Source organism: Periplaneta americana, chromosome 12 (genome assembly GCF_040183065.1).
Source record: "Periplaneta americana isolate PAMFEO1 chromosome 12, P.americana_PAMFEO1_priV1, whole genome shotgun sequence".
Classification (NCBI taxonomy): domain Eukaryota; kingdom Metazoa; phylum Arthropoda; class Insecta; order Blattodea; family Blattidae; genus Periplaneta; species Periplaneta americana.
The window spans coordinates 35,180,173-35,197,535 of NC_091128.1; the positions used below are offsets into that span (position 1 = coordinate 35,180,173).

Here is a 17,363-nt window from a genome sequence, read left to right on the forward strand (position 1 = left end):
TTCGTTTCTTGGGTTGCTATACCTGCAATATACACCTCAATTTTTAATATTCTAATTATTATTATTATTATTATTATTATTATTATTATTATTATTATTATTATTATTATTATTATTGCAGCAGTCCAGTACCTGTTTGTGTCACTGAGTGAGTATCCCCAGCTTAGTTTGTGCAGTTCATTTTTGAAATGTTAAAAAAATGGACTCGAGAGAATTACAATTTACAAAGAGAGTTGTCTTCAGCCTTAGCCATCTGCACAAGTTGGGAGATGCAAGATATGTCCGAGAAATAGGGATGGGAAGTGTAGTACAGAATGCCATGTGAGTGCAATGACCATTCAGACACTACACAGTAAAGGTGTGCATAAATTGTAAAGAAATTATTTAGAAAGAAAAAAGAGAACTGTTAATGATAATTTCTTTATAATATAAACGTTTCCTCGATAAAAGAGAAATAGTACCAATTTTTCATAGGGCATTTTGTAAACCTGTACTCATTTTCAATCATATTCTGGGGTATACATGTAACCAGATTGGTGTAGGCCTACATTTAGAGGTTGGTATACAGAAGGTTAATATACATACTGTACCGTGTGACAAATTACTTTCTATGCTTCCTTATTTATAGAAGTCACTGAAAACCATTATAGTCCATATATTAACATCTTCGTCAATTCAAAGTAAAACAAAAAGTTGAAGTATGCATAACGTGGAATGTTGGTAATAAACTTATATTTGAATCAGTAATTTCTGAATGGACTTTATTTCAAAATCTCATCTCCATAAAAATCGCCTTACTGCAGGATTAGGGCCCTCTGAGAAGTGGTGTGAATATTGTGAAGCCTGCATAAATCTGAATAAAATACATGGAATAATCCCCATCATCAGAAAGGCGTATTCAAGTGAGAATATGATAGCGTTCTAAATTGATTTTAGCAAAAAGATTGGATAAAGTCCTTTTAGAAATTACTGATTTAATTATAGAGTTACTGTCTAATAATAAAAAAAAAAACTCTCACATAAATTACTCCAAGTATAAATAGTGCATCCAGTGCCAATGCCCACACGTCACTGAAACAGATGGCAGAATGCGATTATTTTTTAATAGGATGTTATGATAATATACCTTTCCATGACGTACAATAAGTTCAATATAAAAATATTTGATTTTAGGTACTGGCACCATAGATAGCACATAGATAATCTTGGAGAACTTTCACAAATAAACATCAAAGAAAGGTTAATATTTGAGGAGAAAAATTAGCTCCGGCACCGGGGATCGAACCCGGGTCCTTGATTCTACATACCAAGCGCTCTGACTACTGAGCTACGCCGAATTCAATCCACAGCACCAGTGGAACCCCCCTCCTTCAATGTTTCCTTTTGTGGCCTGACTCCAAGTTAGGCATATATGTTGACGTTTATGTCCAATGTCAACTGTCATTATACTAGGAGCGCACTCAGTTGAGTGACTTGTTTGGCCGGGAATCCGCAGTTTAGTGCACAGTAATCTGTACAGAAATATGCACTGCAGGTATGAGAATATTATAGACTTATTAATTGTCAATATTACAGATATTATTCTGTAGGACAAATTAATAAGTTTATAATATCAAAGAAAGGGAGTAGTATAATGGAAACTCAGGGTTCTGTAAATTAAATTAAAACTCGTATGTAGGTTTAAACTTCGCTTCATACAATAATTTTATTCATATTTTGCATATTCACTTATTTCTAAGTTACAAACTATTGTACATTCTAAGGACAAAGGGGGAAAAGCCAAACAAAGCATGTCAACATAATACAAGAATAAGCAAACGCCATTACAAAAAAAAAAAAAAAAAAAAAAACAAACAAAAAAACAAAATCGTTTAGCATAGAGTGAGAGTATTAAGAAAATAAATATAGACCTTTATTTTTCTCCTCATTCCTAAGTTCCATATTCATTTCAGGTTGTAAGTGATGCAAATTAGTAACTTCTGAATGAGTTTCATGCAAAAATACAGACGAATCACCAGTAAAATGATCACAAGAAATGAGTGAAGCATTGCAGATTTAGCCCTGCATTGGAAAGAATCCTGCGACCAGATATTTACTCTAACATACCTGAAAGGGTTAGGTACAGCTTACAGCAGTAAAATTTTGCAAATATTCAACATTTTTTCCACTATTACTGTATCTTGTACAATTATGAAAATTAGTACGTGTAAAATACTGTCCTACTATATGAAAAAAATATTTTTACGATTGGAAAATATATATATATATATATATATTTTTTTTTTTTTCTAAATTCAAAATGTTGACAGTTCACTGTGCAGTGATGAAGCATTTCCCTCATAACTAAAAAACTATCCATGCAAAATCACATCTCTACCTTTGATAGACTGTCTGATAAAAAATAAATTCATTTAAAGAAGTGGTGAAATATAAGTATTTTCTTCTAACACAAAATAAAACAAAATATTATTTATTGAAAGAGCATGATATTGTAAACATGAGTTTCAGCAATGTAATAAAAGAGAGAACATTACACTAAAGTACTACATTTCCAGTTTTTGTCCATTGTGCAACTCAAACCAAGAAATGGATTTGGAACACCTCAAATCTGTGCCTCAGTGGCTGACCATGACAATATCTTCGAAAAATATTGGAGTGCAAGAGGTCAAATGACTTTATTGTCAAATCCCTGGCATTAGAAAACAACATTTCCAGCTTTTCATTAGGCCCTCCTCCTATTCTTTTCTTTCTAATTGTGTTTTCTTAACATTTCCATTTCTAATAATAATTTTGCTTTTTTCAATTCATGGATCAATTCATTAGAGACTTCCAAGCCTAAATTAAAGACTCTGAATTAAATTTCTCTACTAATAACACCTTAATTGCATAGTTATAGACATAAGTGTAACTAAATTGCTTTAGGTAGGTACTTAAACCTCCATCAGGGAATATGTTCCAACTGAGGAACTACAGGTTTGATGAATGATGAATCCAGCAAAAACAAAAAAAATAAATAAATAAGTAACCTGTCTTATAAATCGGCAAAACTCTTAACCGACATTAAAATAAGAAAAAGGAACACACACACACATGTATAGAATTCACTAAACAACAATGTGAAAATAAAAAGTTGAAAACACTACTAGAGCCCAATATACAGTGATACTAATAGTCCTCAATCTGATGCAGTTGTCCCATTCAGCTTAGAAATTGGCCACAACTGTCCAGCAGCATATCTCCATCGAATAAACTTGTTACACTCATAACACTGTGTAGCATGCAACAACACAAATATAATAATGAACAAGAAATACTTACTACTCTACACCAAACCCCAGAAAATGATTGGGACAGAAGAATTTCAAGTTCCTATATACTGCTGGGAAGCTCGCAAGGAAATGAAGTAGACAAGAACTCAAGAAAATTTCACTACTAGTGCTACTATTACCATCACCACCACCATTACCACTACTACTAAGTTACATTTCTAGTTCTTTCATTTGTCCCAGATAATTTTTAACTTTGCATTTAATAATATTTTATTTCTAATAACAATTTTGTTTTCTGCAATTCATAGAACTTCTCATCACATTTAATTTTTGGGCTTCATGCTTAGGAGGAACACTTCTTCATACTCTGTCATTCTCGACGATCTTGCAGCAGAGTCCTACGGAAAGACGAAAAAAATGTTAATCATTTGCATACTACTGTACACAAAAGACACAACTTATCAAAACTGTGAATTTTTTTAATTGTCTAAGTTTGAAAATTTATCACATTGTTTGAAATTATCTATTTGATCCAAACATGCAAGAAAATTTAATTTTCTGCAAAATGTACTATGATTCAAATGCATCCCACTTCATATTCCAGATCATAAATTTTAATTGTTATGAAGCACTTGTACATTAATTTGTTGGTTGGGTTGGAATAACTGTCATACAATGTATCACTCAATTTCTAGTATTCAAATTAATGTTCCCTTGTTTAACCGTTTCATATTAGTGATACATTGTAATATTATTGTTGCATTTAATATTCATGTCTTAATACTAACTAAACTGTCCTTCATTAAAGAAAAATAGCCATAATTTTCCATCATGTACACAGTTGTAAAGTCCCATTTTGACCCAATGGACTGCCTTGAAATAATATAGCCTACAGTACATTGTATGATTATTATAAACCACAAAAAAAAAAAAAGTAAATTAAAATCATCAGTACCAGTTGCAGAAGACACAGCTCTGCTGGATGCATTAAGAAGATTGATTGATTGATAATATTGTAATCATAAATAGGCCTAGCAATATTCTTAGGTATGAATGAGATCTTAAACTTACCTGTTGTTGACTACTGTAGAGACTGTTAACGCCCATTCACCTGGGATTGTGGAGACAGGATTTATTGCAGACATACGTGGGATTGATGATGATGATGGTGCAATACTAACATCCTGAAATAAGCATGTATTAATATTAAATGAAAACGTAAACATAATACTTATTGTATTATATAGATTCTACATCAGCATTGCAGCTTTGAGATGTGGAACAAGTAAATTAAGCAGATAGCCAAAATATGTTCATTAATACATAGTAAGTATTTAAAACATAATTAAACTATGCATCATTTTGCAAAAATGAATATAAAGCAATTTTGTTAATTATTTTCTAAATTTTTCCTCTTGACCCATCAAAGCTTTAAGATAATACATAAACAGTGAACGTTTTATAACAGCTGAGAATAATAGAGGTTAAATGGAAATCTAATTTGTCTTGTATTATATACACAGTGTTTAATATATCATAATATTATATTATGGATGTTTTGATTTCTGACATGAAACATCATGTAGGCTACTCAAAGAAAGTCTAAGGTGGAAAATCTTTCTTGCACTCCTGCCATTACTCTTAGGGCTTTCTATTGTAACACAATAAGAGGTAATCTATGTTTACATCACCACAACTACAGATTACATAGGCGTATGAGGTTTTGTCTTTTCAGTTCTGTAATAAATATGAGTTTGATGTAGGTATATTTTACAAATCACTTACTAGCATTCTATAAACACACAAGATAATGAAATTTTATAGCTGACCATCAATTTGGATTCTACAAATTTCTTATGCTTATGTAGGTAATTCTAACCTCAAATAATGTTATTTCTTTTGACGAAGTAGAGAAAAGGATATCTCAGAAATCTCTAGGCGTTCCTACTGCCCTTTAAAATAAGGTCTCAGTTTTGATAATTCTTGTACACAAGATATTAGGCCTACGTTAAGGTATGATTGATAATTGTGTGGGTTGACATCAGATGTTTGTGGCCCAATCCCCTATGGGTATTTACAAAGACATATTATCCAAACTGCATTTATGGTAGCTTGCATTTTCACGATTGTTGTGGAATTACATTTTACTAGCATTATCAGCTATATTCCTACAAGATATATTATTTACGTTATATTAATTAGGCTACCAAGTACCTATTCAGAGTAGCCTTAGGTGACATAATCATACCAGAGCCACATTAAACATTTACCATGAAGTAATAGGCCTATCTTACTTACAAAAACATGTCCTAAGAACCAAAAACACATACCTCATATGTTAACATTCCATATCGTTTAGTAGGCCTACGTCATCAATGTCGGGAGCAGGGCATCCTCCACCAGTTGTTTTTAGTTATTTCTTCAACTAAAAGTAAATAAATATATACTGAATTAGAATAATTGACTCTTTGAAGTCCAATATTTCATAATAGTTACGTCTAGGCCTAAACTAAAAATATTACGTACGGTATAATATTATAACATTTCTACTTACATTTTCGACATTTCTTCTTGTGTAGTCGAATTCCCGCACGCTGCCATGCATATTTCTTGTTTTTTTTTTTACCACAGAAGAAAAAACAAATAGTTTATTGTAGTTTAATATCGCCAATAACCTCACAAATAAACAGAAACGATCCGGAATCGCTTGCGTCTGAGCATGACAATTGCCAGTCTGCACATGCGCAGTAGCATTTTCAGCATCGTGTAACAGTTTCCAAAGCTAATACGCCGACTAATGTAGCCACTGATTAATCGGCGTCTCTGAATCCTGTAAAAGTAACCTGGCTATAACCGGGGCTAGTTTAGAACGCTCGTAGCATGGGCTAGCGCGATGTCTATGAATAGGGCCCGTAGAGACTAGTAAAGGAACAACTCAAAATTAGTAAAGATATTATTCAGTATCATGATATGTATGTGCAGCATCACTAAACATATGAGATATGAGTGTGTAGTCCACACCTGTGGAGTAACGGTTAGCACTTCTGGCCACGAAACCAAGTGGCCCGGGTTCGATTTCCGGACGGGACAAGTTACCTGGTTGAGGTTTTTTCTGGAGTTTTCCCTCAACCAAATACGAGCAAATGCTGGGTAACTTTCGGTGCTGGACCCCAGACTCATTTCACTGGCATCATCACCTTCATCTCATTGAGACACTAAATAACCTAAGATGTTGATAAAGCGTCGTAAAATAATCTACTACTAAAATAAAAATAAAAAGTAAAACGAGTGTGTAAGTCAACCAATGTATGTTGCAAGCAGTGCATGTTGAAAGGAAGCGAGATTTAATCTACGAGGCGCATCCAGAAAGTAAGTTTCCCGATTTTTTCCCCTTGAAAGTAAATGTAATTAGCCGTGTCAATTGCGCATGTGTAACAGATCTATGACATATCAATCATATGCCAGCTGTACAGGTCCCGCCTGGTGCCAGTAGCGTGGCAGCAATGGTCCAAAATGGAAGCTCTTATTCCTTCTCCCGCCGCCTGTGAGGTTCATTCGGTGTTAAAGTTCTTTAATGTACAAAGCATTGCGCCAATTGAAATTCATTGGCAGCCCTGTCAGGTCTATGGGCCGAACATCATGAGTAAGCAGATGATGCGTCGCTGGTGTAGCCAGTTTTCCGAAGGTCGTCAAAATGTCCATGATGAAGAGCGCAGTGAGCGACCGTCCCTCATCAATGATGATCGTGTTGAGCTGGTGCGGCAGTGCATCATGGAGAACCATCGCTTCACGATTACGGAGCTGAGCAGCATTTTCCGCAGATATCGCGATCCTTGTTGCATGAGATTGTCACTAAGCACCTGCTGTTCAAAAAAGTGTGTGCCAGGTGGGTGCCGAAAAATCTGACACCCGAACACAAAATGCAACGTTTAGGAGCAGCATTGACATTTCTGCAACGGTATCACGATGACAGCGACGAGTTCCTCGACAGGATTTCGCACTTCACCCCAGAAACCAAGCAGCTGTCAATGCATTGGCGGCATAGTGGATCTCCGGTCAGGACGAAATTCAAACAGACGCTGTCGGTACAGAAAGTGATGTGCACAGTGTTCTGGGACAGGAAGGGCATTCTGCTCATTGACTTCCTTCCAAGAGGTGAAACAGTGAATGCTGACCGTTACTGTGAAACACTGCGAAAATTGCGACGTGCCATTCAAAACAAGAGGCGTGGAATGCTTACTGCAGGTGTTGTGCTCCTCCATGACAATGCTCGTCCACATACGGCTCGGCGCACAACAGCTGTTTTGACGGAATTTGGCTGGGAGTTGTTTGATCACTCACCCTACAGTCCTGATCTTGCTCCCAGCGATTTTCACGTTTTCTTGCACCTCAAGAAATTCCTGTCCTCCGGTGAGCGTTTTGGCAACGACAAAGAGCTGAAGACGTCTGTCACATGCTGGTTCCATTCACAGGCAGCAGAGTTCTACGACAGAGGGATACAAAAGTTGATCCCACAATACGACGTGTCTCAATTCTGATGGTGGCTATGTTGAAAAATAGCTGAAACATTACTGTACCTGTTGCCAATAAATGTTTTCCTGAAAGTGTGTGTTCTTTTTTTTAAAAAATGGGGAAACTTACTTTCTGGATGCGCCTCGTAATTCCGTAGTGAACAAGTGCAGCCAACATGAAAGAAACTTCAAACACCAACACCAAGACAATGCGGTAGAAGCCCCGAAGCTTATCCACACACCATGAAAGGAACTCGCTGATTAGGATCAATAGTTGACGTGTTAACGTAACTCATGTCCGAATATTGTGTTACTTTACCTGCCAATCTTTCCCAGTATTCTTGCTCCACTCGAAACTAGCACCATTTCGATAGCAGACAATGAAATTATGGACTACTTAATTAAAATAATAACAATAATAAAATAAGAAATTAACAATATATAAACACGAAACAAAGTTTAACTTGAGAACAGAAGTGGGGATCTGAGGGCAAACAATCAGTGCATTACTTATTCTTCTGTGAGTGGTGTGTGTGTATGAATTCCGTTAGATTTATATATAACGATTCTGTTCATGGTGATGTCGTATTTTGCAACTACTGCTTGAATCTGTGATGTTTTTATTTTGTCGTACACTTAGAACTCAACTAAATTTATATGTTTTGCTTCGGCCTCATCTTGTTAGTGCTGGTTCTTTGGACTAATCTGATCGATTTTCTGTCTTGTACCCCACATTTTATTGTATTACTGTATTTCCCGTTTTTGAGATACATAGCTAGTCATTTTTATATGAAGAATGGGGTTGCAAAAATATATTCCACTGTACATAGAGTTCATTGCCTGTCTGACCTAACTGTGTAATGTAACTGTCACTGCCAACAACAAATGATATAAAGATGTCATCTAGGAAGCTACTTTTCCACTTAGTAGAGAATGTTATGAATTTGTTTCTTATTACAAACACATGCAATATGTTATACTGAACAGTTTGAAGTACTGCACTTCAGTCTGTAACTGCTGAACAATCTTCAGAAGTAGTTTTTTTTGGGTATTTTACTGGAATCCAACACTCCAGCATTTTGGAGGTACATATTACGTAATTAAAGGCACTTAGAATTATTACACTTTATTTTTAATAATTAGTCTAATATACCAAATTACGCAGAAAAGTCCAGATAATTGTTTAGTGGGAGGGAAACAAATTTTGAATATTTTTTTAAAATTTGACGTCTGATCTCACCTTAATATATGAAAATCGGACAGCAGCAGCGTATTACGTCCAGAGCTTCATTGTCCAGTAATAGCCCTCCTTCGAAACATTTTTTTAACTAAGTGTATTACAGAAGCAGATTATTCCTGTCACTTCACTTCTAAATGCTAATCTTGTAAATATAATAATAATGTTGTATATATATTTACAATACTCGTCCTGTCGCTTTATGCACATTTATGCAAAATTAATTTCAGTACAGTAGAACCTCTATTATCCGTGGTAATGAAGGGGGTTGATGAAACGGTTAATCGGAAAAGTCTGATAATCCGTACCATAAAATATTTTCGTAAATTAAGTGAATAACACTTGAATTTTCGTCATTTTCTCCATAGTCTTGTGTTTAACATGCTTAGTAGTGAGTCAGAAGTTCATTAATTTAAGTTCGGTTGTCAACGACGTATTTTTAAGGGATAAGAAAACTCCTTGTAATGGCTGTCAGCAGAAAGATATAAATAGTAGAGGTCTCATGTTGTAGATTTACATACTGTATACACTTTTTCTTTGATTTTTATTCAATTGCTCACAGTTGTAACATCAGTCTCATATCGTGATGCGAGATCAGTCTCATATTGTGATGCAAGATGACCCACAGTTTCTCTTTCCCCAAACCACTTAATTATTTGAATTTTGTTCGGTACTTAGCACAACACGTTTCTTTTGACACTCATGGAATACATTTTATATAAAAGTTGTAGAGTACGGCAACTCGAATAGTACACCAAACTGTGTAAGTGTAAATGCTTGTAATAACACTCTCTAGAAAAAAACGTATACTAATATCACGTACAATAGAATCTACTTCATATGTTTCTGTAGCAAAAAAAAAAAAAACGACAGAAAGACAGTCGGATAATTCGCCAATCGGTTAATAGGGTGACGGATAATTGGGGTTCTACTGTACTACCTAATTTTTTTTGTTTTCATAAGGTCTTTAATATATCTTTCCGAATTATAAGAAATGCCTTTCTTATGCAAACGAGGAAATAATAGAGTGCCTTTATAAATGGTTTCAGTTATGCATCATAATAAACAAGTGCAGTGACTGGCATAAACATATAATGATAAAGTATGTGTCGTCTTCTTCACAACAGTCACATTTTTTATTGTGAGGGTAAAGATGGGAAGTAATATTTGGTGTTCTCTCTGCTCCAACATTTATTTCTAAAATCTACGTAATCTGATAAATTTGACATCTGAAAAAAAAAAAAATTGAAGATAATCTTGACACAGTTTCCAAAGAAATAGCTTATTGATATGCACAAAATCATATCATGAAATCAGCTTCTTTACATTTATATGCTATGGTCATTTTATTCTGTTCTATCCTGCTCTGGATATCTACTCCATCTGAGGTAATATTGCTAGGAAATTGAGCTAAAATTCTCAAGGATTTTCCCATTTCTTCAGTTTTTCCCTTTGTAAATTTGCTATATTTGTTGTTAATAAATAAGCCTGTTTTCTGCATTATCTTTATTTGTCTCTAAGATGTTGGAACATATGCATCATGGTGCTTTACACTAAACATAACCTATCTTATTATTGTGATGTACCAGCTCCACGCATCCTTCTTCATATGACCTATCTTGACTTATCGGTATCTCATAAAAATGTCTTTGTCCTTTATCCCAGGATATAAATATTGCATAAGAGACAAACACAAACTTTCAAGAGTAAGACAGCATGGGATTACTTGCAAGTTGCATTATATATTGTCGATAATAATAACCTGTTAAGTAAGGATGTTGTGTGCAAAAAAAAAAAATAATAATAATGACACGAATTCAAGACTGCTGCTGGAACATTATCATTAGCTGTGTTCCCTATTGCTCATTTGTAAGAGATGCAGTAGGCAAGCATTAGCATGCAGACGAAATGTTAAGGGCTGCAACAAGTGAATTGATTCGTATCTGGCAATAATTAATTACACATTTTTTAATCCTGTGTGTTCCATAGGTATGGAATTTATTTGCACCACATGTTTCTCAGACTACAATGAAGGACACCGACCCCAGCTATGCCCTCTCATGTCAAGTGAAAATTGAGGAAACTGAAGAGGAAGATAAATTTCCTGTGGTGAAATGCGAGATTGAGGTGAGTAATGTTTATTGTTTTTTTCTTTATGATATCTCCGTATATTGGACTTAATTTTTAATTTTGTCTTCAAAGAACTCTGTCGCAATATTCTAGGTGCATGATTATGACTAATATTGTTGGTACAAGTAATTAATTCTTTCTCGGTTTGGTGAACTGTGACATCAGTTAGTAAAAAGTGCTCATCGCTTATATCGTCAGTTATGATGAACCTCGATATGGAGTTATAAAGATGCGTTCTATGGTGTAGCTCGTGAGAGTAGCCATATCACTGTGAAGTAATATAAGATAATTTCAAAGGTACTAATCACATAAGACTTCGTAGGTTTTCGAAGTATTATTCTGAATCATTAGTTTCCTTTCTACTCTGTCTAGAATTGTCTATTTTTCTATATACAAACATCAGCGACGTGTTTGCTGGGGCTTAACCGTATTGTGAAATGATTTTCGTTTGTAAGGTGACCATAATTTCTGAGTTTGGTATTGGGATACTATCTCTCTCTCTCTCTCTCACTCACACAGACTCATAGAAATATATGAAATGCAAATGTGCCTGTCCCTTGTAAGTTGAGTTCATCTCTGCACCAAATGTTAAAAAAAAATCAGTTACTTTTGTTGTTGGAACTATTTTCATTCTCTCTGTTATGATGTTCAGTATTTCGTTATGTGGCAAAATATTCCTTCATCCACAGTGCCTAATGTAGAGATCACTGTCCCAAAGCTTGCAAAATACAGTATCTTCCTTTTCTCCTTTTTAAGAAAGGAAATTTATTTTGTATAGCTTCATTGAATCTACACGTACATTTGGGCACATTCAAAGTATAGAGAGAGAGGAACTAATATCACCATAAAAACATGCAGCAGATCACACCGCAGGCTCTGCACTGCCCACAGTTCACTAAAATGGTTAGCATGTCTGACCTTGAATTGAGCGAACATTCAAATCCTGACTGGGTTTTTTCGAAGTTTTCCCTCAACAAATGACAATGGAATTGCCGGGTAACTTTCAGTGTTGGACCGTGGACTCATTTCCATCTTTACTGTAGGCATTAAGTTCACAGTGCAGCATGCTGTATTTGTACAAGCATTCCCTGACAGAGAGAGCTACCCTAGGGACGACTGAGGTTGCCTGCTTGAAGTGAACTCTATTGTAGTCTCTGAGTGTGGGTTGGGAATGCACAGGACAATAGATCTTATAGGTGGCAGTGCTAGGTCGTAGCATTCCTTCAATTCTGAAAATTCAGGTTACTTAAAAAATTCTAGGAGGACAGTTGGTTGTGACAGGAAAGAATGAGTACATTGACGAATAACAAAGAAGTATATCAGCAGAAATGTGATTACATACAGCCAAGCCATAGTAGACTGATTTTCTGTGGATGTAATGCATGACATTCATGTATGAGGATTAGCCCTACTGTTGACGGTATTTGTAAGAATCGAAGGAATTATCGTAGATACCACAAAATGTGTTAAATGAATTACAAGAAAAGTAATTGAAAAATTAGATGGTGTTATGCATTGACCGGCTATGCGACAATCTGTTAGTTTCGAGAAAAACACGTTAGAAGGTTTTGAATCATTTTAAATCCTGGAGACATACAGAGGGTGCCAAAAAATGTATACACACTTCAAGCAAAGAAAAAACTATGTTAACATAACAAAGCTGAATTCACACAAACAGAAAATGATGAGCACTAATCATCTTAGACTTTCAAAGTTACAGCAGTTGCTCAAAATGCCTACCATGGGCATCGACACACTTCTGAGTATGTTGAACTACTGTTCAAGCAACGTTTGCGAAAGTGTGCTCAGCAATTGCAGCACATGCTGTTTCAATTTCTTCCCGAAGTGCTGCCAGTGTAACTGGTTTTTACGGTATACAACATTCTTAAGAGTCCCCCATAGGTAAAAGTCCAAAGGAGTTAGATCCGGAGAATGCGATGGAGACCCAATCTGACCTCTTTGTCCTATCCAGTGCCCTGGAAGATTGTCGTCAAGGTACGCACGTACATTTCGGTGGTAATGTGGTGGTGCACCATCCTGTTGGAAGTAAAATTCATCATTTCCATATAGTGTTCAAATGGCGGGTAAGACGGATGTGTGTAACATGTTCAGGTACACTTGGCCAGTTACTATTCCATCAAAAAAGAATGGTCCAATTAGACCCTAAATGACAACCCACACCAAATATTAATTCCAGGTAAATTAACAGCATTTTCCATAAAAACATGCTTTGAACTTCAACAACATTCTCAGTTCTCCAATACCACTTCAAAATTGCTTTCCGCTGTTCAAACGATAATCTTGGCTCCATTTTGTTGTTGTTGTTGATTGACCTGTCACACAGCAACGCTAGCATAACGTATGTGAGTCTCATCTGTTTGCAGGACATCACATTACACATTACTGTTGTTTTTCGGTCCAACTTTGAAATATATTAAATAGATATCTCCTGTCAAAGTGTGTATACATTTTTTCGACACCCTCTGTATATTTAATTTTTTTGGACTTTATAACCACGCATATAATAATGTTTCATATACTGATTCATACAATGTGCATAAAAGTGAGTTATACGCACTATTATAGACGATCGGGGCAAGTTACCTGGTTGAGGTTTTTTCTGGGGTTTTCCCTCAACCCGATACGAGAAAATGCTGGGTAACTTTCGGTGCTGGATCCTTTATCATTAATTCTTTCATTCTTTCATTCATTCATTCATTCATTCATTCATTTATTTATTTTATTCCATAGCTCTTACATGAGCAATGAAGCTTTAAGATGTGGAACAAGTCAAATAAGTCAATGAAGTGAGGTCCGAGGATTCGCCAAAATATTACCCGGAATTTGCCTTTTGGTTGGGGAAAACCTCGGAAAAACTCAACCACGTAATCAAATCAAAGGGGGGTTTGTTAGAATATAATGTATAAGTTTCGGAAAATATATTGAAAAGGATTTCATTCATAGGCCTATCAAATGTTACTATAAAATTGTTCACAATATTGCCCTACCAGTATTATTGTTCCATTTACTTTGTATAAAGTGTATTGCACTATTAAAGTGCATTTGGGCATTAATTAATTGTTTATATGCCTGTGGCATATTTTGATACACATTAGTCATTTAAGAGCCGAGAAAGTGTATGTGGTTGATGCATTCGAGTTGAGCAACCACAGTTCTGGCCGAAAGGCATTTCTGATGTTCAGTTCTCCTTTGGAGTGAAACTACTAAATATAATAAATTTTTACAATTTTGTGCAATTTTTTACAATATTTTGGCGAGATGTAGTGAGATGAAGTGTACAGTACAGTAATACGCATCAACCCACCTGGTTTTGCAGCCAGACGCGCTGACCGTTACTCCACAGGTGTGGACTTAGTTCTTCATTCATTGAAACTCCGATATAATATATCAATGCCAATATCTGAATGTCATAACGTCTTTCAAACATATCATTCATGCACGTGTTTGGGAAAACAAGAAAATCAAGCTGTGGCTCATGTAGCTGTACTGTGCTCATAACAACCACATGCATGTTATTATTGCCATCATGAAAGTTGTGCGTGGCTTGATATCACATTTTATTATATTCTGACAATAGCATTGTATTCAATTGTTTCTGTACTTGAATCTGCCTACATTGAGCTTGTCCCTTATGTTTATTTTTTTTTCAGGACGAGACATTTGACATGATTACAGTAAAAGAGGAGAATGGCCTGGAAGAAACAATAGAAGGATCAGAAGTCTTGACTGAGAGGTAAGTGTAGTGTGCATGTCTGCAGTTATTGTCTGGTTTTGATGGTTCAGGTAAATGATGGTGTCAGATGTTGTTACATGTTACTGTGACATGTAGGAAGAAAAGACTTTGATCCTTACTAGTTATGTGGTACAGTTAGAGGCAGCGATTTTGGCAACTTCGACATTTCCAGTAGGGGAGCCAATATTGTTTGTGTGAGCTGCATGAATGAGTTGTGATAACGTTGCGAGTCGTTTATCATACCCCCAGCTCATATCATTGTTATGAAACACACACGGTACAGTCCGATTCAAAGAATACCTTAAATACATGTAAATGACTTTCATTCGCAATAATTTTACAATACACCTCCTACATTTTCTAAATTACAAGGAAAAAAGCATTGCATATATATAATTCTACCCTTACCAGAGCAATATAAAATACTTGTCCAGTAATAATGTAAGGATTTTCTACTGGTCGTATGCCAATTCATGTTAGTAAAATTACAATGCTTCTTATAGATCAAAAATATTTCTTTAATTGGGTAAAATTGCATGCCGCTGAAGTTAGATTTATATAAAGGTATAATAAATAGGATTGCAATGGATATTGCAAGGGCAATAATTTCTTCACACACACATTGTGAATAAAACACAGAAGAAAGCATTTTAAAATATTCAAAATCGTACAAAATATTGGAGTAACCAATTTTCCCTGCACAAAGTGCACCAATGAAAAATGTAATTACCATGCACAATAAATATTTTATGGATTGTAAAAAAGTTGTCTATTAATCTGAAGGTTTTGGCTGATAACTATACTAAAATCCATTACAAAATTCATTTTAGGGTGACCAGACGACCTCTTTTGTCTGGACTTGTCCTCCTTTTTAGGCCTTTGTCCGGGATCTGGGCGGATTTTGAAAAAATCAAGAAATGTCCTCCTTTTCGTAACTTGCATGCCTGGTATTTTGAAATTATCTGATTTCACGCCTTTTCCAAATAATTTGCCTGTAGGTGGCAGCAGCATCGAAGGATATACTCTTTTCCAACGATCGTAACTTTCTTTGGTCCTTCTAGTTAGTAAATCGAGAAATTGAGGTGTGAATGTAAATCTAATTAGATATTTTCTGTCCTCTTTAATAATAAAATTAGAGCCTATAGTTTCCCTGACTTTCATATGTAGCTACATAACTGTAAAATCATTATTAAGTTTTTTATAATTATTTTTTATTAAAATAGATATTAACATACTTTTAAGTATGGTATGTATGATATAAGTCTTAAGACCCATAACGCACTACATTGAGAACTATGAACTATGTAATATGTGTGAAGACCAACGAGTTAGAATAGAGATTAATCTCTCTTCTAGATATTAGTCCTTCTTCTAGCAATGCTTATGTCTTCACAGAACAACGAGAAATATGTTGCTACACAGTGGAGCCATCTCTGTATAAATAATTAAAACTCGAATTTTATTATGCCACATGGGAGGCAGTTTGCTACACAGTGGAGCCATCTCTGTATAAATAATTAAAACTCGAATTTTATTATGCCACATGGGAAGCAGTTTGATCAAAGACCGTGTATATAATATCATACAAGGTCTTTGGGTTTGATATGCGGTGGTAGTAATAAATTTACATAAATGTGAATGTCTTACTTTCTGTTAATTGTTCAATGTCATTCATGTAATATAAATTTTATAGGCTACAGTTAGGTTAGGTTGCCTGTGGAAGTGAGAAACATAGATGGTGAGGTAGCTATGTTTCCAAAAAATCGCTAGCCTACCAATGTCATCTATGCCTTATTTCGAGCTTTACTCAATGCTAAAGGAAAGCATTTTCCATAGCTTGACAAATGCATTTGTTGCTGTAGTATGTTACGGGCTTAAAGCTGTACAGTAAATATGTTGTAATAAAATAGGTATTGACGTAATTTAAAGTATAATATATAGGCCTAATCCTAAATCTAAGTATATATTTTCTGTCCTCTTTTTTTCGAACAGTGTCTTCCTTTTTGAAGCTTTGTGTCCCCTTTTTTTTTTTAATCAATGTGAATCTGATCACCCTAAGAATATGTAGAAATTACACTTTTGGATTTTACTAAATGTATACTGTCGAAAGGTGTTACATACTCCCTTAAATACTGTGCATATGTTAACTGTGTTTATATCTTTCTGCATTATCCGATGTTTTTTTTTAAATATAATTCATAGTACTGAAACTGCCATATTGAATTCGTAGAAATTGTATTATTCGTCTCGAAAACCCCTAAGACATCTAATTTAATTTTTCACCCATCTTTGTCCCACTCCACCACTTTAGGGACAAAGTCGGACAAAATAATACCTTATTCATATTCTATGATTGCATAGATCCCCAGATATCGACTTTCGAGATTTCTCACTCCCTTCTGTCTTTTCATCAGTACTTTAGGAGATGGTATTGAAAAAATCTAAGAATGTTTAAAATTGTA

General features: G+C 35.1%; 1 protein-coding gene and 1 long non-coding RNA gene across 7 annotated transcripts in view; one reads left to right on the plus strand and one right to left on the minus strand.

The window, feature by feature from the left end:
* The window catches only part of LOC138710237 (zinc finger protein ZFP2-like), a 105,651-nt gene that overhangs the window by 37,298 nt on the left and 50,990 nt on the right, over positions 1-17,363 (plus strand). For all 6 annotated transcript variants that reach the window (XM_069840923.1, XM_069840924.1, XM_069840917.1 and 3 more), the window contains 2 exons: positions 11,007-11,144; positions 14,819-14,901. In XM_069840923.1, the coding sequence (XP_069697024.1) occupies positions 11,007-11,144; positions 14,819-14,901 (221 nt within the window). The remainder of the gene's footprint in view (positions 1-11,006; positions 11,145-14,818; positions 14,902-17,363) is intronic.
* Positions 1,489-6,185, minus strand: LOC138710241 (uncharacterized). Its single transcript, XR_011335189.1, has 4 exons — positions 5,824-6,185; positions 5,600-5,694; positions 4,341-4,453; positions 1,489-3,667 (listed from the first exon to the last, which is right to left on the minus strand). It is a non-coding gene; the product is annotated as an uncharacterized lncRNA (long non-coding RNA).